The sequence below is a fragment of the Rhineura floridana genome, chromosome 1, assembly GCF_030035675.1.
Source record: "Rhineura floridana isolate rRhiFlo1 chromosome 1, rRhiFlo1.hap2, whole genome shotgun sequence".
Taxonomy (NCBI): domain Eukaryota; kingdom Metazoa; phylum Chordata; class Lepidosauria; order Squamata; family Rhineuridae; genus Rhineura; species Rhineura floridana.
In genome coordinates this window covers 131435525-131460374 of record NC_084480.1, presented here as the reverse complement: position 1 = coordinate 131460374, position 24850 = coordinate 131435525, and the positions used below count along the sequence as shown (strand labels likewise).

At 43.1% G+C, this 24850-nt stretch overlaps 1 protein-coding gene across 1 annotated transcript in view; it reads right to left on the bottom strand.

The window, feature by feature from the left end:
• KIAA1958 (KIAA1958 ortholog) overlaps positions 1–24850 on the bottom strand; it is a 134772-nt gene that overhangs the window by 33595 nt on the left and 76327 nt on the right. Inside the window, exons 3-4 of the mRNA XM_061609656.1 lie at positions 20350–21389; positions 19703–19829 (exon numbers count right to left, since the gene is read on the bottom strand). Of these exons, the coding sequence (XP_061465640.1) occupies positions 19703–19829; positions 20350–21389 (1167 nt within the window). The remainder of the gene's footprint in view (positions 1–19702; positions 19830–20349; positions 21390–24850) is intronic.

Here is a 24850-nt window from a genome sequence, read left to right as displayed (position 1 = left end):
ACCGGAACAAGGCACAGACACAACTTGTCTGGGACGAGTTCCCCTTACCTGGCACGTTCTCCAACCATAAGGGCCAGGATAAGGCATTGTTACATAACTTGTGATTCACCAGGTCTACCAACCATGTATTGTAGCCTGCCCAATGCTAACAAGCATACACATGCACACCTATCTATTTTTGTTGTCCCAAGAATGCGGCAAAAACAGATTTAGTCAACTTCTGTTGGGCCTTCTTACATAGCAGGTGTGCTGCCTTCAGCTTGGCAGGTCACACACTGTGCAGGGCTGAAAGAAGGCAATGCTATACAAAGTAACCCAGCAGCGTAGGACTATAAACTAGCAAATGTGGAAGCAGGTTTCTAAGCCCAGTTCTTTGCTTCTGGATGTAGATATGTATGTCCTACATGGTAGACAATGGATCACATCCAGACACTCAGGTTGCTTTCAGATGACCTGCTACTAAATATTTATCCTGATTTGACTTCCTCCAATTGTATAATTCTTAACCATGCCTCTCCTGTAGCTTTCTAAAATCAATAGCTAATGGGGGCATCACAAAAGATAAGGGGATTGGGCCCCCTCTAGCTCTCCATAATTTGAACATTGTTACCCATGCAGCCTTCTGTTGCTCTCACATTTCCTTGGACTGAAGCCTCCAGCTGCAATTGAGTAGACAATTATGCATGCTTAATACCCCCTGCCATGGAACTCTGTACATTGGTGTATAGGCCGGTGGGCAATATAATCTAATATAAGGGCAAATATAAAGCTGCTTTAGGCATGGAAATTTGTGTGTGGTTTCCCTCTCCATTGAGTCTTGGTACCTGTCAGCATCTGCAATGATTTAGCATCTTGGCAGTGTGGTAAATGGTCAAAGGACAGCCAATGTACCCAATTAGCTCATTTTGGCAGCAAGCAAGATAGGTCAAGGAACGGTCAATGGTTAGGTCATAGCTCACCTGGTCCTTATCTGAGGGGCTAACGAGCTACCCTTGCCAGGGAGTGGTCGGACCGTTTGATGCATTGCCAAGGATAGCAGCTCTAATTCTTATCTAGGAGGGCTTAATGAGCTAAGGCTGCCAAGTGAGTAGCTTTAAGAGGTCAGGATGATTGCCTGCTAGTAGTCTTAATTAGCACAATGCCTTATCACTTTGAATGTATAATCAATCAAGTGCCTTGATGCTTCAGATCAAATGCTGTGATGCTTCAAAGATAGTAGTCATAACCTATTATCTATAGAAATGCTTTGATGCCTAGCCTGATATAGAATAATTAATCATGTATCCTGTCAAGAAGCAATGATCTGATGTAAGACAGCAACTAATCATGTATTTGCCACCATTGTGCCTTGCCAAAGATTTTGCTATATAAGTCATGCTTGTTGCTCAGTTTGGAGTTCAGACTGGTCAATGTTCTATGCAGGGATCTTGCAGTCTGATCCATTGGGTATGCATGCTTGTTATTACTCAATAAAAATCTCCTAGTAAGTAGACCTGAGTCTGTCATATTGATTCCTTGGTATTCTCTCAAACCTGAAAGCCCACAGCCGGGGCAATACAATTGGACTGCAGCCACTATGAGAAAACCATAATAGCAAATGTGTAGTGAAAGGTAAAGTTGTGATATGCAGACATGGTGTAAGGAGATGTGCCCAACATATATCCTGTAGAACCCATCACATGGGAAAGGGCCCTTAGTAACTCTTATGAAAGAGCAGTCTCTTTTTATTGTTGCACTGTAATTTTACTGCATCCGCTAGACTTTCAGGTACACTTTATATGCACCCAAGCCAGTTTCTGAAGCAGAGAAAGATCTTGTGAAGCCCAACTAAATCTGCTGTGTTGCAACATTGACCACAGATCCACAGAAATTACTACCTAACTTGCTTTAAATTCCCTGGCCAAGTGATGCATGCTGACTGCAAGCAGCTGTGGCTACAGCATGGCCTAGATTACTTTTCAAGCATGGGCTCTCACCTAGAAACCTTGGAAACCATCCTAGATACTATAAGCAGGGTGCCTTGGAAGGCCTTTCCTTCCCACTTGCAATATACAAACTAGGGGTACTTGTAGATGGGGACTTAATTTGCAAATTATTGGGATAGTGCAAATGGAGCAGTTGGCAACAGATTTTTTTTAATCTATTGGACTTTCCTCAGAAAGGGTAAAACTGAGTTAAAAGGGAGAACAAATTGGGTCTGGTATTTTGATGTCAACAATATCATGTGGATAGTGCAAACACAGACACACCTTGCTTGCATGAGGAGCACCAATCCCACAATAAACACCAGTCTGGGAACACCTTAGATTAGGGTTGCCAGGTTCAGGGCCTGAGACTGATCTTGTATCTTTAGGAGAAGAGAAAGTCAGCCAAGTGCAGGTGTTCTTGCAACATTGTAATGGGAAAAAGCACAAGGTGGAATTCTCCCTTCCCCATGCACAACTTTTAAAGATACAGAAGACCTCTTGGAAGCCAGGCCTGGCAACCAATACTTATAAGGATTTTATATTGATTATTTATATATATATTAAATATTTGATATTATTTTATAATAATGCATTCTATGTCTGTACCTTAATTTTGCTTAAGAACCACTGCTCCACAAATTCCAAATTTTGAGATGAACACCTCAGACTCTGCTCTTTGTCAGATGCTTGGCTGGCAGACACAATTGGCAGGTCTTTTTCTCTAGTGATGCCCAGATTATGGAATATCGTCCCAAGGGTGATGTGCCTGGCTCCATTGTTGGTTGCATTTGGTGAGTCAGTGAAGACCTACTTATTTCAATAGGTGTTTTACTGCTGAGTTGAATGAGATTGACCTGTCTTGGATGGAACTGCACTCCTTTTGAAGACCCAGCTTCACAGTTTGGGCCTGAATTCAACCCTCAACCTCGATGCCCAGGTTTCAGCGGTGGCTGGGAACACTTTTGCACAGCTAAGACTAGCATACCAACTGTACCCGTTCCTGGAGATGTCAGATCTGGCCACAGTGACACATGCCTTAATTGCATTTTATTTGGACTACTGCCATGCAGAAAGATTCAACAATGTTGTCTATCTAAGGAGCATTCATTCTGATTTGTTTGTGGGGAGGTTAGATGACGTTGTGTCCAAGCAAGTGTTATTCCATACTTTCCAGTGCATTTTCCCATCACTTTCCTTATCACAAAAAGTCCAGTTTTGGAGGAAAGTGAGTTCATTGGGCAGGAGCTCCCAAATTCAACTATAAATGTGCAAACTTAATTTGTTGGTGTGTGATTGAATTCCACCCCAAATAGCAACAGTTTGGCAGTACCCTTTATTACCCCCAGTAACAAAAAGAAAAAACTGTGTCTAAGCAAGTATTGGGATTTATCATACATTAAAAAGCTTTGCCTGAGTAGCTGAAGCACTAGCACTGATTTGCATTGGGTCCAGATTTACAGTGGTGGATCATGGTAGTGAGAAAAAAACACCGTAGTCAACAACAGGAAAGTAACTCAGGAGCATAATAGAATTAGCGGTTGTACAAAATGTTGTATCAGGCAAAATACAGAAATCCACTTAATGCAAAATTGAAATTCTGACCCTGCTTTAAGTGAAAATGCTGCAGAAACATTTGTGTTCACTGTCTCTGTTTTCAAAGTATTTCTCCCAGTGTGCTATAAAGCAACTCCCATTAACATTAGTATCTGTAATTATAGTACTAATAAGGACAATAATAATACAGAGGAGAAAGAGAGGGAGAGAATCATTCGTTCTTCTATATTCAAGTCTCACGTGCCTTTCCAAGGAAAGCAGCCAAATTTCATTTGTTCCTTGCAAGAGTTATAAAGCAAAGCATGGGCTTTTTTCAGACTGTAAGTGAAAATTTTGCTTTGGTCTGCATTGTGCGTGTCATTCCCTTGGTCACATTTGGAAAGGCAGTAAGCATGCCAGAAGAACCTTGAGCTACTTTTCTGTGAATTAAAATTAAGTTATTTGCAGACAGTGAAACCTCCATAGGGGTAGGAGAAGGAAGGAAGAGGGTCTTTTCAAGATTGGACTATAGTGTGCTCATAGTTTATGTAGCTGTCTGTGCACTATTTGAGAATGTGGAGTGCACTTTCTGTGGCTGCTTGGTACTTGATTTATCAGATTTTTATCCCACCTTTCCCCTAAGGAGCTCAAGGCAGCATACAAGTTCTCCCTGTACAGCAATAGCCCAGTCAGCTTGAAAGATGATGATGGGGCCAAGATTACCCAGTATGCTTTCCAGATGACAGAGGATTTGAATTTGGACTACATTCCCACCATACATTTATTTCACTACTATTCCACTTGAAACAGTAATGGATTCCCCAAAGAATCATGGGAAGGGTAATTTGGGAAGGGTGCAGAAAGTTGTTAGGAGACTCCTAATCTCCACAGAGGTACGATTCCCAGAGTTCTCTGGAGAGAGGGACTGACTGTTAAACCACTCTGGCAATTGTTGGCCTGTGAAGAGAACAGGAGTCTCCTAACAATTCTCAGCACCCATCACAAACTACCAGTCCTAGGATTCTTTGAGGGAAGCCATCAGAGCTTGGAAGATTACTTTTAAAAAGTAATAAATTACAGTTACAATTACATGGCCCCAAAAAGTGGTAATTACCACTACAATTACAATTGCTCTGAAAGTAACTGATTACTTTTTCTCAAAAGTAATCACTACAATTACATTTCAGTTGCTTTTTTAAAAAAAAACCCTACAAGGTGCTGGCCTTGGCTGCTGCACATCTAAGTAGCCTAAAACAACATTAAAAATACACACATAGAGGTAGTAGAACAATTCTTTTTATCCATAAGATAGCAATGGTGGTCTCTCCACTGGTAAGGGAGGTGGGGAGGGAGGCAAAGGCCACTACTCAGATCTTTGCACGTCAAACCAAGTGCAACCCTCCCCCCTCATCCAGCAAGCATAATCTCTCTCACTTAACCACCTCCCGGACCCTGCCCTGCCCCCAGCTAAGGGACACTCACCCAAGCAAACATTTTCCCCTGAGATGCAAAAAAGTTAAAATACTGCAAATGCAGCACAGTAGCCAGAGAGGGTGGTGGAGGCCACTTTGTGTGCCAAGTGCAAACACAGTATTCACACACACGCACACACACACGTTGTCATCTTTCACCTCCACAGTTCTTTATCTCCATTCTGCTGCTGCCTCCTTCTCCTCCTCCTTTATCCATGTTCTTGCCCTCTGGCTCCTTTTCCCCTCCACTCCATTCTTCACCACCACCATCCATTTTTTTAAACAATTGTTTTCTCCACTCCACCCTGTCTCACTCTCCACCTCCTCCCTCGTTGCCTCCTACCCACCCACAGAGCATGAGGGAAGGGCGATGCTGCACAGAAGCCCAGTTTGAGGCACATGACTTTCATCCACAAATCAGAGGAGCAGAAGACTTACTCTGCTGTCCCTCAAGTAATGCCCAAAAGTAATGCTGGAAACGTTACAATTACTCCACAAAATAAAATTACTCCTACTTCTATTACAATCACAATGAAAAGGAATTACCTACTTCAAAAAGGGATCCAGAGGGGATCCCGGAAATTACAGGCCAGTTAGCTTAACTTCTGTCCCTGGAAAACTGGTAGAAAGTATTATTAAAGCTAGATTAACTAAGCACATAGAAGAACAAGCCTTGCTGAAGCAGAGCCAGCATGGCTTCTGCAAGGGAAAGTCCTGTCTCAGTAACCTATTAGAATTCTTTGAGAGTGTCAACAAGCATATAGATAGAGGTGATCCAGTGGACATAGTGTACTTAGACTTTCAAAAAGCGTTTGACAAGGTACCTCACCAAAGGCTTCTGAGGAAGCTTAGCAGTCATGGAATAAGAGGAGAGGTCCTCTTGTGGATAAGGAATTGGTTAAGAAGCAGAAAGCAGAGAGTAGGAATAAACGGACAGTTCTCCCAATGGAGGGCTGTAGAAAGTGGAGTCCCTCAAGGATCGGTATTGGGACCTGTACTTTTCAACTTGTTCATTAATGACCTAGAATTAGGAGTGAGCAGTGAAGTGGCCAAGTTTGCTGACGACACTAAATTGTTCAGGGTTGTTAAAACAAAAAGGGATTGCGAAGAGCTCCAAAAAGACCTCTCCAAACTGAGTGAATGGGCGGAAAAATGGCAAATGCAATTCAATATAAACAAGTGTAAAATTATGCATATTGGAGCAAAAAATCTGAATTTCACATATACGCTCATGGGGTCTGAACTGGCGGTGACCGACCAGGAGAGAGACCTCGGGGTTGTAGTGGACAGCACGATGAAAATGTCGACCCAGTGTGCGGCAGCTGTGAAAAAGACAAATTCCATGCTAGCAATAATTAGGAAAGGTATTGAAAATAAAACATCCGATATCATAATGCCGTTGTATAAATCTATGGTGCGGCCGCATTTGGAATACTGTGTACAGTTCTGGTCGCCTCATCTCAAAAAGGATATTATAGAGTTGGAAAAGGTTCAGAAGAGGGCAACCAGAATGATCAAGGGGATGGAGCGACTCCCTTACGAGGAAAGGTTGCAGCATTTGGGGCTTTTTAGTTTAGAGAAAAGGCGGGTCAGAGGAGACATGATAGAAGTGTATAAAATTATGCATGGCATTGAGAAAGTGGATAGAGAAAAGTTCTTCTCCCTCTGTCATAATACTAGAACTCGTGGACATTCAAAGAAGCTGAATGTTGGAAGATTCAGGACAGACAAAAGGAAGTACTTCTTTACTCAGTGCATAGTTAAACTATGGAATTTGCTCCCACAAGATGCAGTAATGGCCACCAGCTTGGATGGCTTTAAAAGAAGATTAGACAAATTCATGGAGGACAGGGCTATCAATGGCTACTAGCCATGATGGCTGTGCTCTGCCACCCTAGTCAGAGGCAGCATGCTTCTGAAAACCAGTTGCTGGAAGCCTCAGGAGGGGAGAGTGTTCTTGCACTCGGGTCCTGCTTGCGGGCTTCCCCCAGGCACCTGGTTGGCCACTGTGAGAACAGGATGCTGGACTAGATGGGCCACTGGCTTGATCCAGCAGGCTCTTCTTATGTTCTTATGTTCTTACTCGTTCCTCAAAAAAGTAATGAATTACTTGTAATTCATTACTTGTAACGAATTACGTCCAACCTCTGGAAGCCATGACCGTTTAAAGTGGAATAATAGTGGGGATAAGCTGACTGAGAGTAGGATGCACACTTCAGACGAAAGCCAAGTACTCAGGATTTGAAGGCTGCTCCCAGCAAAGGGGATACTGTGGAGAGCGAACAAGCCAATGGCTAAGTACCTGATGCGTGCACCTTTCTCAGTGTCTAGGACATGGCCAACTGAGTAGCAAGACCCATGTGTTTTTGATGCTGGAGGAAGGGGCTACAACATAAGAAGAGCCCTGCTGGATCAGGCCAAAGGCCCATGTAGTCCAGGATCTTGTTCTCACAGAGGCCAACCATATGTCTATGGGAAGTCTGTAAGCAAGACCTGAGCGCAACAGTCCTCTCCCCTATTCAGAGATAATGAATGATGATGGAGGTAGAACACAACCATCATGGTGAGTAGCCACTGACAGCCTTCTCCTCTATGAATTTGTCTAATCCTCTTTTAAAGCCATTCAGGTTGGTGGCCATCACTGCCTCTTGTGGGAGCAAATTCCATAGGTTAACTATGTGCTGTGTGAAGACGTTTTTTGTGTGTCAGTCCTGAATATTACAACATTCAGCTTCATTGGTCTTGAGTTCCGGTATTATGAGAGAGAAAAATATTTCCCTATCCCCTTTCTCAGCACCATGTGTAATCGTATACAACTCTATCATGTTGCCCCCTTAAGTCTGCCAAACCTCCCAGCAAAATTTTAAGGACAGCTAATAGCAGCCACTTAGGATTCCTTACCTAGTCCCAAGGCTGAACAGTGTAGGGGGTGGGGGTAGGGCAAGGGAACCATTTTTTTTAAAAAACAACTCAGTTCTATTTCTGAAGCTAAGGGCTTCCAGCTGGGGGCACAGCAGAGCACAACAGAAAGGTGCACTAAAGACTTGTTGCTGTCCAGACCCCTAGGTATTGTGACAAAAGCCTGGTCTTGAATATGGGGAACCCAGGTTCAATCTATGCTCACCTATGAACCTCACTAGATAACCATAAGAACATAAGAGGAGCTTGCTTGGTCAGACCAGTGGCCCATCATCCCATCCTCACAGTGGCCAGCCAGATGCCTATGGGAAGCCCACATACTGGACCTGAATGAAAGAGCACTCTTTCGTCCTGCGGCTTCCAGCAACTGGTTTTCAGAAGCATACTGCCTCTGACTATGTACAGCCATCATGGCTAATAGCCATTGACACCCTTATCCTCCATGAATCTGTCTCCTCTTTTAAAGCCATCCAAGTTCATGGCTATCATGCCTGCTGAGTTTTAGACTTACGACGACTCTTTCCCTCTGCAAGGGTGGGGGACCTATTAAGTTGGTCCGCTCCCAGAGGCTTATGGATCCTATTGGTTTTCAGAGGGCTCTGGGAGTTTTTCCAGCTGATAGTACTGGCGCTCCTGTCGAGGCCTTGGTCGAACTGTGGAATACAGAGATGGCCCGGGCTATCGACACGATCGCTCCCGCGCGCCCTCTTCGATGCAGAGCTCATACAGCTCCGTGGTATACCCCGGAGTGATGAAGCTGAGAGTGATGAAGCAAGAGAGAAGGAGGCTGGAGTGCAGATGGAGACGAACTCCAGACAGATGCAATTATGCTTTGGTAAGTGCCTCTACTAAGTCGTACATAAAAGCGGTAAGGGCGGCGAAGAAGTCCTACTTCGCTGCCTCTATCAGGACATTTCTCTGCCGCCCAGCAGAGCTTTTTAGGGTTGTACGAGGACTCTTACATTCTGGTCCTCAAGATACCATTGAAACATCTGAAGCTCGCTGTAACGACATTGCAGGGCACTTCCAAAATAAAATCGCATGCATCCGTAGGGACCTAGACTCTGATGTTATGACAGATGAATCCATTGAAGTGTCCAGAACACGGTCTTGTCTTTCATTATTGGATGAGTTTCAGTTGGTGCAGCTTGAGGAAGTGGACAAGGTGCTTGGAATGGTGCGGGCGACCACGTCTGCTCTAGATCCTTGTCCATCTTGGCTGGTCAAGGCTAGCAGGACTAGTACCACCGGCTGGGCCAAGGAAGTGATAAATGCCTCCTTGAGTGAGGGAGTAGTCCCTAGTAGCCTCAAGGAGGCAGTAGTGAGACCTCTTTTGAAGAAACCTTCCTTAGACCCAGATAACTTGAACAATTATAGACCGGTGGCAAATATCCCCTTTTTGGGCAAGGTTCTGGAGCAGGTGGTTGCCAATCAGCTCCAGGTGCTCTTGGATGAGACCAATTATCTGGATCCGTTTCAATCCGGTTTTAGGCCTGGTTTTGGCACTGAAACAGCCTTGGTGGCCCTGTACGATGACCTCTGTCGGGAGAGGGACAGAGGGAGTGTGACTCTGTTGATTCTCCTTGATCTCTCAGCGGTGTTTGATACCATCGACCATGGTATCCTTCTGGGGAGACTCGTGGAGTTGGGAGTTGGAGGCACTGCTTGGCAGTGGTTCCGCTCCTACTTGGTGGATCGTCGCCAGAAGGTAGTACTTGGGGAACATTGCTCGACACCTTGGACTCTCCATTGTGGAGTCCCTCAGGGGTCGATTTTGTCCCCCATGCTTTTTAACATCTACATGCAGCCTCTGGGTGCCGTCATCAGGAGTTTTGGAGTGCGTTGCCACCAGTACGCTGATGACACGCAGCTCTATTTCTCCTTTTCATCTTCTACAGATGAGTCTGTGGATGTGCTGAATCATTGCCTGACCGCGATAATGGACTGGATGAGAGCTAATAAACTGAGACTCAATCCAGACAAGACTGAGACACTGTTGGTGAGTGCCTTCCCTGCCCAAATGGTGGATGTTCACCCTGTTCTAGATGTGGTTACACTCCCCTTGAAGGAACAGGTTCGTAGTCTGGGAGTTCTTTTCGATCCTTACTTGTCTCTTGAGGCGCAAGTGGCCTCGGTGGCAAGGAATGCGTTCTACCACCTTCGGTTGGTAGCCCAGCTACGCCCCTATCTGGACAGGGATGACCTCGCCTCAGTTGTTCATGCTCTGGTAACTTCTAGGCTGGATTACTGTAATGCGCTCTACGTAGGGCTGCCCTTGAAGACAGTTCGGAAGCTTCAGCTAGTGCGAAACGCAGCAGCCAGACTGCTGACGAGGACCAGCTGGTCAGCACATATAACACCTGTTCTGGCCCGTTTGCACTGGCTACCTATTTGTTTCCGAGCCAGATTCAAGGTGCTAGTTTTGACCTATAAAGCCTTACATGGCATGGGACCGCAATATCTTGTGGAACGCCTCTCCCGCTATGAACCTACCCGGTCACTTCGCTCAGCATCTAAGGCCCTCCCCTCCGGGTACCAACCCATCGAGAAGCCCAGAGGACAGTTACTCGATCTAGGGCCTTTTCTGTAGTGGCCCCCGAACTGTGGAACAGCCTCCCCGAAGAAGTACGCCTGGTGCCTATGCTTCTATCTTTTCGGCGCCAGGTTAAGACCTGGCTATGCTCCCAGGCATTTTAAGCGTTTATGTTATAATTTTATATTTTTATTTTTTCTTTTTTCTTTTGTTGCTGCTTGTGTTTGTTTGTTGTCTGATTTTATTGTTGATATTTTGTATTTTAACTTTTTTGTACACCGCCCAGAGAGCCACTCGCTATGGGCGGTCTATAAATGAAACAAACAAACAAATAAATAAATAAATATCATGGCCTCCTATGGGAGCAAATTCCATAGTTTAACTATGCACTGTGTAGGGATCGGGGAGAAATTCAATTTGGTTCTCATTTAAAACCAAATCTATCAAATTTGCACTTTCTGAAACAATATGAAAACCAAAACACAGCCATCCTTCGAAATGTGTACTTACGTATTGAATTTTGCAATGTGGTTCTTCAACCAAAGTTTACAAAAATGCACATATTAGAGGAAAGTATGTGTAAAAATGTATTAATGAAAATGCATTATATGGAGATAAATTGCTTGTAAAAATGTGCACTTTAGTCAAAACAGCATACAAAAATGTGTTTATTCGGAGAAATTTACACTAAAGTGATGAAGAATTTTCATGAGGATTAAAAAGAAGTCACAAACTGCTGCAGAAGTGTAGAGAACTAAATCTCAGATTAAAAAAATGAGAAACTGAGATAAAGGAAATTGACAGATCCTTCCATCCCTTGCTCTGCGTGAACTACTTTTTCTTTTTCCTGTCCTGAGTCTTTCAGCATTCAGCTTCTTTGAATGTCCATGAGTTCTAGTATTATGACAGAGGGAGAAAAACTTTTCTCTATCCACCTTCTCCATGCCAGCATAATTTTATACACTGCTGTCATGTCACCTCTTATTCACTAAAAAGCCCCCAATACTGCAATCTTTCCTCATAGGAGAGTTCCTCCCTCCTCTTAATAATTTTGGTTGCCCTTTTTTGAACCTTTTCCAGCTCTGCAATATCCTTTTTGAAATGAGGCGACCAGAACTGTACACAGCATTCCAAATGCAGCCAACCACAGAACCTTGGGTAAGTCTGTATCTCTCATAGCCTGGCTGTGAGGATAAACCACCACTCTTGAGTTCTCTGAAGGAGAGAGGAAGGGTAGCATACAAACGTAGGTGCCAACAAGGGTCTTTCCTTTTGTCTGTGTTGTGTCTGCCACGAGTTTTGAAAATATAAGCAAATTATTTTAATGTGATTCAAGAAAGCAGCCAGCTTTGCAGAAAACAGTTTATTAAATGCGTGTGTCACCCTACCTAGGCACAGACAGAATACTGTGATTATAAGCATGCGCCTAACACAGACATAATTAACTTCCTCAGTGGATTACTTTCAGAATGATGCTCTTAACACCTTGATTTTAAACCTAAATGCATCTAAATGAAAGTAAGAGACCACTCACCAAGTTAGCATATTGTGAATATGGGCAAAGTGGATTTCGTGCAGAGTTCACTGGCATATAATGAAACAGCTGTGTGATTTCCTTACCAGGCATCCAGTTCTCAGACCACCCTAAATTGTATTGCACTGCCATGTGGCCTTCCATTTTTCATGGGCCAGTCAATGTGGGCTGGATGTAGGGCTAAGCCAAGGCTATGGGTAGCCACACCTGGAACCCAACCTAGAGTGTATGTTCTCCAACCCAGGGTCCTTGCAGTCAGTTGCTGAGTGCAGGTACTGCTCAGAAGATTATGCTCTTTATCTGATTTGTATTTCATCCTTCTTCCCTAGAGCTCAGGCCAGGAGAGACAGGGAAGATCACATTTTATTCACACAACAGCTCTATAAGCTCAGTTAGGCTGACAGGGAGTAACTTGCTCAAGGGTGAGCTAGAGCTGAAACCCAAATTTTTTCCCCAGTGCAAAACCAAAACTATCCACTACACCACTGGTCTTCATTTAGTGGATCAGGAGGACCCACTACTGGGTCACAGCCTGATCTAAGGTAGGTCACAACAGCAGCACTACTACCAAACAAATACATGGTAAAAAGTTAAGAAATTAGTCCGCCAATGCATGTTTGGGTTAAAGGTGAGTCCCAGATCTGAAAAGGCTGAAGACTACTGCATTACACCATACTGCCAACTCCATTAAATAGGCAATGGCAGATTTCTAGTATTAATATATCTGGGATGGCCAATCCAGAGGCTTCATACTGCCAACCATTTTACAAGAGCTGATATTGTGCAACCATATTATTTTCTGTGCCTGAACAGAATTCTGAGTCCTGTCCAGGCTGAGGCCTATATAGAATGCTCTGGTGAAGCTTGGCAGGAGTCCAGGACCATAGTCAGCCCATTGACGAAGACACAAAGTTGGAGGAGAGGGCTAGGGCTGTGAATACATTGCTGGCTCCTGGAGAAATCACTCCTGTCAGAATTGCTTCTGGGGCTCTTTCTGCCATCTATTTCCTCATTTTCAGTATCCTCAGACCCTCCTCTGATAGGCTCTGACTTCTGGGCAATGACACTGTTGGACTTGAGGGCCCACAGTCATGGGTGACTTACTAGGCTAGGTCCCAGCCTTAAGCCAAAACATTCCTGGTTCAAACCCTAGAGGCCCTGACAGCCGGGCATACTGTGAAGCCTTCGTGCCATTCATTCAATACATTACATACTAAACTCTGCACAGATCCACACAGCCAAATTTCTTTTCAGATTTGAATTGGCCCCATAATTGGCTTCATCAAAGCTCATTTCCATGCAAATGAGTTTAATATTAAGATGCAAGTTTTAACAATTTTAAGGCTCTACCCATACATATTTTGAAATGATAAATGTCACACAACAATTGTCAACATTGTACATCAATGAAACCAAACATTCAAAAAGACTATCTGAAATTTTTAAATACAATCATGGGCAGTAAACAATGAAATGAAATATTCTTTCTAAAACATCAAAATTGGCCATTGTAAAATAAAATATCTCATTAAAAACCAATTAACACACAACTACCTTATTCTTATGAGAATCATATAATTGTTTGCATAAATGAGTAATCTACATTTTTAAAAATCTTTCACTTTTTCTATGTATATACCTCTTCCCTCCCTGTTTTCCTAATAAATTGCACACAATTTGTATCAGGATGTTATAGAGTTACATATATTTCCCAGCCAATACAAGATGAGGAAAGGAAGCTCCTTTGAATCCCTGGAGTACACCAAATTTCCTTTACCATGCAGATGCTCCTGTATGCTGTCAGATTTAACAGTAGATGCCTTTACTTTTGTAGCAAAGAAATTCAGCAGTCAGAGAGCTGAAGGTCACATGGAACACTCTGGACTAAGAATGGATACCATCACATTTGAAGAGGCTATGCATGTCTTTTTCACTATATGCGCTGTACACACACTAGAGAGCCATAGCTAAATCACAACTTCCTGCCTTCAACATGTGATCATGAATGTCCAAAATGTGATGAATTTGACAATCCTAGACAAATTTTGTGACTGTCCAAAATAATCTGTATTCTGGCTGTAATACATAGAATTACCCACAGCAGTTCTATGTGCCCTACCTGCCCTTCTTTCTAGATGGCCACAGAAAGTCACATGGAATCTCATAACTTACTATGCAGGCTTATTGATACACATAATAAGTGGTCCAGTGCATTATGGCTGGGGCTGGATAGTTCATAGTAGTTTACCATTTTCTGTAGCATCCCTCTGGCAAGCTGCAACATGAATGTCAGGTCTCAGTGCACACATATGTAGGTTTTATATTTCCACCTTCCAGATGCTGAAAGGAGCTAAAAGTAAACCCACATCAATGAGAACTGAAAACCAGGCGTGTACAATTTGTGACCTGTTAAGCTGAACACCCACATTGGTGCTTCAGAGTCTCCCTAGTAGATAGGAAGCTGCCATATATCATCAGATTGTTTGGCCATCTAGCCCAGTATTATATAGGGGGAGGGCCATAGCTCAGCAGTAGAGCATCTGCTGTGCATGCAGAAGGTTCCAGGTTCAGTCCCAAGCATCTGCAGGCTGGGCAGAGAGAAACTCTGGCCTGAACCCCTGGAAAGCTGTTCCCAGTCAGTATAGACAAAACTGAGCTAGATGGATCACTGGTATGGCTCCATTAAAGGTGGTTTCCTATGTTCTTCTCTGGGCTAGAATGCCAAACAGTGGCAGTGGCTCTCTATGGTCTCAGGTAGAGACGTGTGTCATGACCCTGGAGTCTAGCTGTAAGCAGGACAGCAAGTCAGAGGCTACAGAGTCACTGGCTGAGAAGCCAGACCAGGTTCCTGGTTCTGAGCCTGATGTTGATGATCAAGGGCCAACATGAGGCTTGTTGGCAAGAGACCATTGCACCAGAGCCCACAGAAACAAAGCTGTAAACCTTATGGGCACTTTCCTCTGGGTCCAAGGAACTGATTGCCTCCCACACTATTTTGCCAGTCTAATGGTGCAGGGAGCACACCAGGAGACAGACCCTAAAGTGCAGGATAAGTGTCTGTTTTCAAGCCAGGGGACTGGCCCTTCAAAAGACACATAAAACATAGGAGAGGTAGACCGGAGGCAGAGGCTCAAAAGGCCACTTCCAACCTTTGTTGAGCAAGTTGCCCACTATGAGATTGCCTTGTCCCATGGGTTCTTCTACAGAATCACAACAGGACAGTCTTTCCCATCACATGTTGACCTGGAGATGCTAGAGATTGAACCTGGGTACTTCTGCATGCAAAGCATATCCTCTTCAAGCGAGCTATGGTCTGGAGACGATTAAGTTCACAGTCAAACACACACAAAAGTGGCTAATTGCCAATCCATTGCTTATTTGTTTCCTTGGTGTTTGCTTTCCGCTAAGTATTGGAAAGGGTAGGAGCAGGAAAAACTTAGCCCCAAGAGACAGAGAAGCAGATATATAAGATCTGCAGTGACTCCTTCTACCCTACATATTTGACTGCAATTTGTCTACCTGTCCACACAGGAACCTACAGGATTCAGTTAGGCAGAACTGGATTGTTCTTACATGGCAAGTGTAATGTGTATAGTCCATCTCTAAGTGGATCAAAGCCATAACCACAGGAGCTTTTGCACCTCAGAAAATGCCAGTTTTAGCACCCAAGTAACTCCTAGTATTCCTGCATGAGCTAGATCAGGTTTTGGATGGAAGGGGAACAACAACAGGAACCGTATATCCTGTAAAGATGGGGTTTGGCACATGCATAATGGGGGAGGCTTCTTTTCTTAAGTGTGCATGTAATGACAAACAGCATACCAAGTCCACCTTACCAGCACTATCTATTTGGCTACACTTAGACAAGAAACCCTGGTGTTTACCCCTTTTGACACTGTTGAAGTGATCTGTTTCAGAAGACTCATCACATTCTGCTAGGTTTTGCAATTACCTTTTTAAAAAAAATCATAGCAAGCCCATTATGAAAATAATTGAGAACCTTGTTACCTGCAGGTCTTTACTTTGAAGACATTGCTCTCAGAAATAAAGTTTAATTGCTAATTTAAGATGATCATTCTATTCTAGGAACATAGGAAGCTTATTCCAAAACAGACCATTGGCCCATCTGGCTTGGTAGTGTCTAACACCAGGGATGGAAAATCTGTTGCTCTTCAGACTACAACTCCAGTCATCTCTGAACATTGGCCATGCTGGCAGAGGCTGATGGGAGTTGAAGTCCAGCAACATCTGGAGAGCCAGATTCCCCATCTCTGGTCTACATTAACTGGCAGCGGTCCTCTGGGGTTTCAGGAAGGAATCTTTCCCAGCCCTACCTGGAGATTCCAGGGATTGAACCTGGAACCTTCTGAATGGAAAGCAGATGTTCTACCACTTAGCTATGGCTTTCCATAAAACCTAATAAATAATCTGATAAATAACTCCTCAAACCTAGGGAAGCTCGGAGGGTGGCAACAAGGGAGAGGGCCTTCTCAGTGGTGGCCCCCAAATTATGGAATGATCTGCCTGATGAGGTGCGCCTTGGCGCCAATACTGTTATCTTTTCGGCGCCAGGTCAAGACTTTCCTCTTCCAGGCATTTTAGCATGTGTTTTTAAATTGTTTTTATATTGTTTTGGATTTTAAAATTGTGTTTTAAATTGTTTTTAAAATATGTTTTTAAATTGCGTATTTGTTTTAATGTTTTTGATTGCTGTAAACCGCCCAGAGAGCTTCAGCTATGGGGCGGTATACAAGTGCAATAAATAAATAAATAATAACTAGGATCCAAAGCTCCTCCATAAGAAACTTTCTGTAGGCTGGGGAGTAGCTGAGAATTCTCTGCTGTGTTCTTAGCATTCCCCTTCACAGATTTACAATTATTTTGGGGTTCTGTGGGATGAGGAAGTGACTGTTAAGCCAGTTAAAGTCTGTCATGTAGATACACCCTGGGAATCCTCAGTTTTCCCATCTGTATAATGGGAATTACAGTGCCCTATCTAAAAGGTCTGTTGTCAGGACATTTTAAAAAGTGCTATTTAAATTATCTATAACAATAGTAAAAGATTGGGCCCAAAGAACACATTAACAATTTGTTTGTCCTCGTCACTGACTGGATATCTAGGACATCATGACTTGAAAATTTGGCACAATTTGTCAACCACAGCACATTTTCCTTCTACAGAAGGCACTAGTATGGGCTCCAAATTAAAAATAAATTAAAAAGCAAAAACATACAAGTAGTCATGTCACACCTAAAACTGTTAACTTGCACAGCCCTCATAGTAAGCTGGCTGTGCAACTGGCTGTGCAAACTGAATGGAAAGCAGATGTTCTACCACTTAGCTATGTAATAGTAAACTGTACCACCACCACGCCAATTTAACTACAATGAATGGTTTTAGCAGCAATGATTAACAATCCTACAAAGGTCACAAATGTATCAATAAAACATGCATATTTAACAGCAACATCACTGAATTACACAATGCATAGGAATTCTTATTTTTATTTTTGGCAAGACAAAGGTTCCTTTTTATAAGCAAAATATTCTCCTTCCCCCACCCTTCAGAACTTGCTGTTAAAAGTTTTATTCCAACTTTAACTGGAAAAGAGAATTAGTTAGAAGAAAACAAGGATGACCCACTTCCATATTCTCAGTGGTCTGGGGAGCAGGGGAAGTATATTTCGCTGCACAAAACTGACCTCTTCACAAATGGGCAGGTTCCATAACAAAGTTGATGCCACCCAGCCACAGTTAAAAAGCAATGCACGCAGGCATATCTGGAGCATTATATATAATCTCCCAAGAGATATGTAACAATGTGTGGAATGGCTCCTACAACATTTTTTATCCTTATGAGTGACGCTATAGGCAAATAACAGTCTTGTTAAAGGTTGGTGACCAGAAGAAAATGAGGACAGGGCTCTTGCACAGCTATTAAAGGTGCAGAAGTCCTGCCCCCTCCTTCATCTGCCCCCCACCCGCAGTCACCATGGGCCAGACAAATAGCTTGAGGGGTCTGGATTTAGCCCTCAGGCCACTAGTTGGCTATTCTTTGGGTTACTAAACACAGCAATGTCACATGTAATTTAGCGTCAGATTTAATATATTAAAAAAGAACTTTGATACAAAATTATTCTATTACAAAGCAATGGGAATTTCCTAAAAGATGTGGTGGGAGAATCAAATCAACCAGAAGATTTAATGTGTAGATCAAAAGTCATAGGTTTTCTAAGCAGGGGTTTCCCCTGCTGCTGATTTCCTAGAGCTGAGTCGTACACAATGGGGCGTGGGGCCAGTTCACCATTTGCTTCCTCAGTTCTGTTCCTTTTTCAGGTTTGTTTGTTTGGTTAGGTCATCCTTCCCCAATCTGGTCCCCTCTGGATGTTGCTAAACTCCCATTACTTCTGACCATTGGCCATGCTGGCTGGGGCTGATGTGAGTTATAGTCCAAAACATCTGGAAGACACCAGAGTGGGGAAGGGTGATTTAGGTCTTTGACATCTTTGCCCTCTCTAGGGCTGGAGAGCACTGAATTTCCTTTTTTAAAGGACCAAGCACAATTGTTCCCTTTCAGCAAATCTACCCTGCCATCTAGTTCATCAGGAGTAGCCAACATGGTGCCTTCCAGATGCTGTTGGACTCCCAACTCCATCAGCACCAGCCCACGTGGCCTGTGATCAGGGATGATAGCAGTAGAGATGTGAAGGCCCAGGGGGGAAAAGGCAAATGAAGGGGAAAGGGTTTTTTTAAAAAAAAACTTTGGGGAAAAATCAGAAAAATTCAGGAAAAAAAATAGGGGGAAATGGTGTGTGTTTTTCAAAATTTCCCTTTTTGTTTCAGACCTTCACATCTCTAGATGGGAGTTGTAGTCTGGTGCCTCTGGAGGGCACCACGCTGGCTACCTCTGCAGTATGTGGTTATTATGGAGTATCATATTACTAGTGTGTATAAAACTTAGGAAGGGTCTGTTTTGTTTCCGTTTTAATTCCCCGGAAAGACCCCAAGAGTAAAAAGAAAAAAAGAAAAGAAAAAAGCTTGGAGTTTGTGACTGTATTCAGCATTTAATGTTTTCTGGAAGATCGGGGAGGGGCATTATTTTTGCTGTTATTGCTGTTTTATCAAGGAAACAAATACTGGTCACAATTTAATGCAGAGTTAAAGCAACCTTATAAGTCTGTTTTGCATTGTGGCCGGTTGGTGCAGCAGCTACAATTTAGTTGAATCTTTGACAGTTGTTTGTTTTAAATGACAAGTCAGACAGGGCTAAAACACTGGTATTCGGTATGAAAAAGTTAAGATTGTCTAACAGTCTCTCTCTTTGTTGCTGTGACATTTGTTTTTGCATATTGATAAATATTATACTTCTTTTTAAATGACCACTGGTGTTTGAGTTCTTTTTGCTTTATCATTTCTTTTTCCTCAACTGGCATGATTGAGACACAAAAAACAAATGAAAAAAACTGCATCCTGTTTTCTCTGTGCCTTCCCTCCCTCTTAAATCTGGCTGATCAAGAACGTATTTCCAGGCAAAAAAGAACATAGACAATTATCCCTTCTCCACACACACACCATATTGCATACAGGATTCATTAATAAGAAACTTTCAAAAGACATGAAGCATCATGGGTAATTTACACTCATAAAAAATGTTTAGGTGCAAGCTATGCATGTAGGGCATGATCTTATGCCAGCATCTTCTGCATAAGCTCAGTGGCAATGAACAGGAGATGCACAAAAGCACTCTTGAGCTCCACTCTTGAGCACTTTGTCCCATTCATTGGTGTGGAGGCCACACAGAAAATGTTCCCAGTGGTTAGTTCCCATTCATTAACCATGTTGCCTTCACAGAGGATCTTCTCAGGATACGTCTGCATTACAAATTTAAACTAGCATCATATCCATTCACCTATTAAGTTTCTCTAAATCAAAGAACTGTAGGAAATGTAGTTCTATGAAGGGCCAGTAACAACATATTCTCAGTGCCCACATTAAGTTATAGTTCCCATTGTACTTTTGAGAAACCCATTACAGCTAAGCTCATTTCACACTGACTTAAGTTTGTACTGTTGCTTGCTTGTGCCAAAATATTATGGCCTGTCTCATATATACCTGAAAACTATTTCCACTTTTGAAAATCTACCATTATATTAGCACCCCCATAGGCTTCGTTTTTTCCATATTAGCACTATAAATATTATATAAGTTATACTAAACTATTTCTATTCAAGGATTTGTAAAAAGAAAAAATATCATTTGTTTTAATAAAGTGAATTCACACTGGGGAAGGGTGAATAGGTAGGGTCATGTAGAATCACAACTGTTGTGTGTTACTGGACATAGATCCAAAGCTTCAAATGCAAAGTGTTCCCATCTTGAGTCCTTTCAAGCAGTGTCTGAAGAAGAGTCATAAGATGCTGACACTATGAAGTTACCAGAGCTGGAGTGGCTCGCCATTGACTGAGCGGCCTGTTGGCTTAAGTTGTTGCAAATCAGCACCAGTTGGTTACTTTGAGCTTCAGAGAGCGTGCTGCAGCTTTGATACACACTGAAGTTGGTCTTCCTACCAGGGATGTTCCCCTTCTCACACATAGTCTTGACCATCTTGGCCAACTTGTTTTTACCTAGGGCTTGACAATTGTACCAATGAAGTGCGGCTAGATTAACCACCGGCTTAATGGACAAGTAGAAAGGGGCATCCTCATACCGCATTGCTGGAGGGCGTCTTTGTGCATACTCTTTGTAGTCTTGCACTGGGCAGGTCTGTGGCGCATGCTGCGTTGCATATACTCTGGAGTCTGTGCTCGCTCTCTTGGTTTTGGTGTTCCCATCACTGCTGTCTTGACCCATCCATTCTAAATATTCCAATCCAGTCTCTGTCACCTGAAGCCTAATGTCCCCCCATTTGAGAGTAGAGCCATGGAAGCCAGTACAATGACCAAACGCCTTGGTATTATTAAGCCAGACAAGGTTCAGAAGTCCCTCTGGGTTATATCGGCTTAGCAGGCCTCTTTTGCGTAGGATAAGCTCATCTGCAAAGGTAAGCTTCATGGACTTGTGTGGCTTGTTGCCTTTACCTTTGCATCTCAGCTCTATCTGCTTCTGTTTCAGTGCTTCTTGAGACCTCTTGAATTCCTTATCCCTGGTAATGCTATATCCGTATCTATGCTCCTTGAGATACCGCTCCAGCCCACACTGGTAGTTGGCCAAACTATTTGGCTCATATTCTGAACCATCCTTTTGTCGGGCATCAACAAAAAATGATGCTAGATAAGCATCCAGCTCTTTGCAAGGAATGATATAGATCTCCCGGGCCTCTGAGGGATACTTAGAGATGAGAAACTCCCTGAAGTTTCGGAGAGCTGTCTGGGTACTCCGTATGGTTTTCTCATTTTGCTCTCTGCTCAGTTCTGCAGCTCTCTCATCTTGGTCTGGGAGAGGCAAAAGAAGAGATGGGAGGGAATGAATTTAAGAGACAATGCTTTTTCTCAAATTTAAATTTTCCTTTAAACAAAAGAAAAATCAAGGTTCACAAAGACCACAAAGGTATTATTTATTACATACCTGTCATATTTGGAAAGCCAACTTCAGTTTCACAAATGATGTGATTAAGGATATGAAAAACAAACTAATATGTGTTCTTGAAGTCACTGGGACACATTTTAGTGCATGGAGATTTATAAAGGGCTGGAGGAGATTTGAGTTGGTCTGCATTGTGGAACAAGCTAGAAAACAGAAAACTTTTATACTGACTCCACTGTTGCTTGCAGAGGCCCAATTCAGAAAGGTAACACCATTCTCGAACCATTTCATTTGTGAAACCAGAGGTTGTACTGGTTCCAACAGTAACAAACTAATACACCAAAATATTTTTAATGAAATTCACTTTTCAATTTGTTAAGTCAGCTGTCTGTTTTTGCATAATACATATTAATGTAATGTGACAGCTTACACACAAAGTGAAAATGTCAAGGTGACTAACAAGTGCAGTGCATAGTTTGCTACAAGTGACAAAAAATAGTGATAAATCTACAGCAGGGATAGGAAACCTGACGCCTTCCACCTGCTGCTTGGCTACAGCAACCATAATTTCTGACCATTGGCCATGCTGGCTCAGGCTGATGGAGATTGGAGTCCAACAACATCTAGAGTCTAACAACATCTGGATGGTCACAGGTAGGGATAGGGGAGAAGTGCAATTTGGTTCGTATTTAAAGGTGGACCTACCTAATTTACACTTTCAGAAATGGTACACAAACTGAAACACAGTCATCCTTCTCCTTATACTGTTTGCTTACTGATATTATAGAAAATTCAATAAAAATTATTTTTTAAAAAAATCATGCTTCTCTGAATTTTGCAGTGCAGTTCTCCAGCCAAGTAATGTGTACAACAATACATATGCTAGGGTAAAGTTTGCATCAAAATGCAGAGCTTGGAAAAGTTACTTTTTTGAACTACAACTCCCATCAGCCCAATCCAGTGGCCACGCCGGCTAGGGCTGATGGGAGTTGTAATTTTAAAAAGTAACTTTTCCAAGCTCTGTATATATTAGTGAAAATAGCATCAAAATGCATTACATTAGGGGAAATTACTTTGCAAAAATGTATATATTAGGCAAACTTGCATACAAAGATATGTAGAGAAATTCACACTAAAATGCTGATGAATTTTCATGAGGAATTTTTTTAAAAAACATCTCAAACTGATGTGGAAATGTGGAGAACTGGATTAGAAAAATGAATATAAAAGAAACTAAAATCAACAGATCCACCCATCCCTAGTCACACGTTCTCCATCACTGAACTACAGGGACAGAGCAGCAAGAAGTAGGAGTTGCAAACTTATCAAAAGGGTAATCAGCAGGGAGATCTAGACTAATGGTCAACTGAGCAAAGCTTTCTATCAACAGAGTAATGGATGGTTTAGAGCAGTGGTTCCCAACCTTTATGAGTACAGGACCCCCTTTATAAGCTCAAAATATTTCATGACACCCCGCATGCTAATTGTAATTTTAGTCTCTGTTAATTGAAAAGATGGTCCATGACAAATCACATCTCCAAATATCCCTTTCCATTAAAAGTTCCCTGCAGACAGGGAGGTATTGCTTTCTTTTCTTACTGCAAAGGTCCAATCAAATTGGTATCCCCTCCCCCCCCAGCCTGAAGATGTACAGTCCTGTCTCCCAACACCAGTGGTTACAGTTTTGGACTAAGAACCAGGTTCAGATCTCCACCCAGCCATGAAGCCCACTGGGCGACCTTGGACTAAACACCATCTCTCAGCCTGACCTATCTCACAGGGTTGGTGTAAGGATAAAATGGAAGGGGGGGGAACTATGTGCACCACCTTGAGCAAGTCGGAGGAAAGGTGGGATATAAATGCAATAATAAATATATTTCATATGCAGTATGTGGATCCCAGCCTCAGCCAACCTGCTGAGCTTTTTCATTTTTAATAATATCAATCAAGAAGCAGCAATGTGGTGGTGATGGAGATGCTAGACTGTGCACTGCAGACAACAGGGTGGATAGACTGAGGAGGAGGGTTAGTGCTTTTAGCCCTTGGAATGATCATCAGAACTGATGAGTTGGTTAGCGTGCACTTGGGGAATGAGAAAGGAGTAGAAGACAGATCAGTGCATGTACACACACAAACACACCTGCCCCTCCAGCATGCATCTGCAGGTGTGCATGCATTTGGGCACGTGGGAGGGGGGAAGCCCTCAACTGCCGTAGTGTCTTGGAGGGGAAAAGTAGGTGGAAGGAAGGAAAGAGGCTGGCACACACACTTAGCCTCAGAAATGGGGGGCGAGCAAGTCCTGAACTTCCTCACTGCTTCTTGGCTCTGTCTGGGCTGAAGGCGAGATCTGGGCGGCCTTGCAGCAAATAAGAATAATTTTTAAAAGGAGGTGGCAGCAAAGCAGGAGCCAAGGAAGGCAGGCAGGTTGGTTGCCAGGAAGGAAGGGGGAAAGAAACCTTTCCTTAGAGCCTTTCTTCTTTTTGCCTCACAAAAAGCCCTCTCCTCTCATTCTGAGCAAGGGCTTTGTCAGCAGCGGCAGTGCAAGGAGATGGGAGTCAGTGATAGTAATCCCCTTTTCTTTCTGGTAGCTCCGTCCTCAGTCTCCCTCAGCATCTGCCATATGTTTTATAGGCAGACGCATGCCCTCAGTGCACTGGAAAGACGCAGTGCACCAGAAAGATGCTTCAGCAAAGTCCTTGTTTGGAGCAAGAGGGTGGTGTCATCTGCAGCAGCAGTGGGGAGCATCCAGCGTCCAGGGAGTAAAGACTTTTTAATAAATAAATAAATAAATAAATAATTTACTGTTTGCAGCCCCCCTGAAGATCACGGCCCCCAGGTTGGGAACCATTGCTTTAGAGTACCTAAGCAAGTAAGATGTTTTCTTGAAGATTTTATTTCTGTAAAAAAAGAAAACTTATAGCCTATTCTTTCTTCCAAAGAATGGCTTACATGGGATTCCCACTGATCTCCTTTCCTGGCAGGCACCAATCAGATCTACACCTGCTTAGGTCAATCAGTGCTGCAGCACAGAGTGATCCCAGCTCATTTATTGGGCCACAATACTGATTCATTATATCTGAAGTGTGCTGATTTTTTTTTTCATGCAGAAAAGACCCAGTCATTTCATGAAGACCCAGTCAGAGATAGCCTGATGTCATGGACCTTCAATGTAATTGTCTCATAGTGTCAGCTCTACACTGCATCAGCAGTGTCAGGGGGGGCTGGAAATTCCTGGGTCTTTGGCAGGGAAGGAAAGTCCTTAGCCAGCAGTCGGGTTGTAAATCTGCCAGGCCTATCCAAAGCGTACTTGCCGAGTCAGAAGTCCAGAAGTGAGGTCAGTGGAGGTCCGGGATCAATTGCCAAGGAGGTC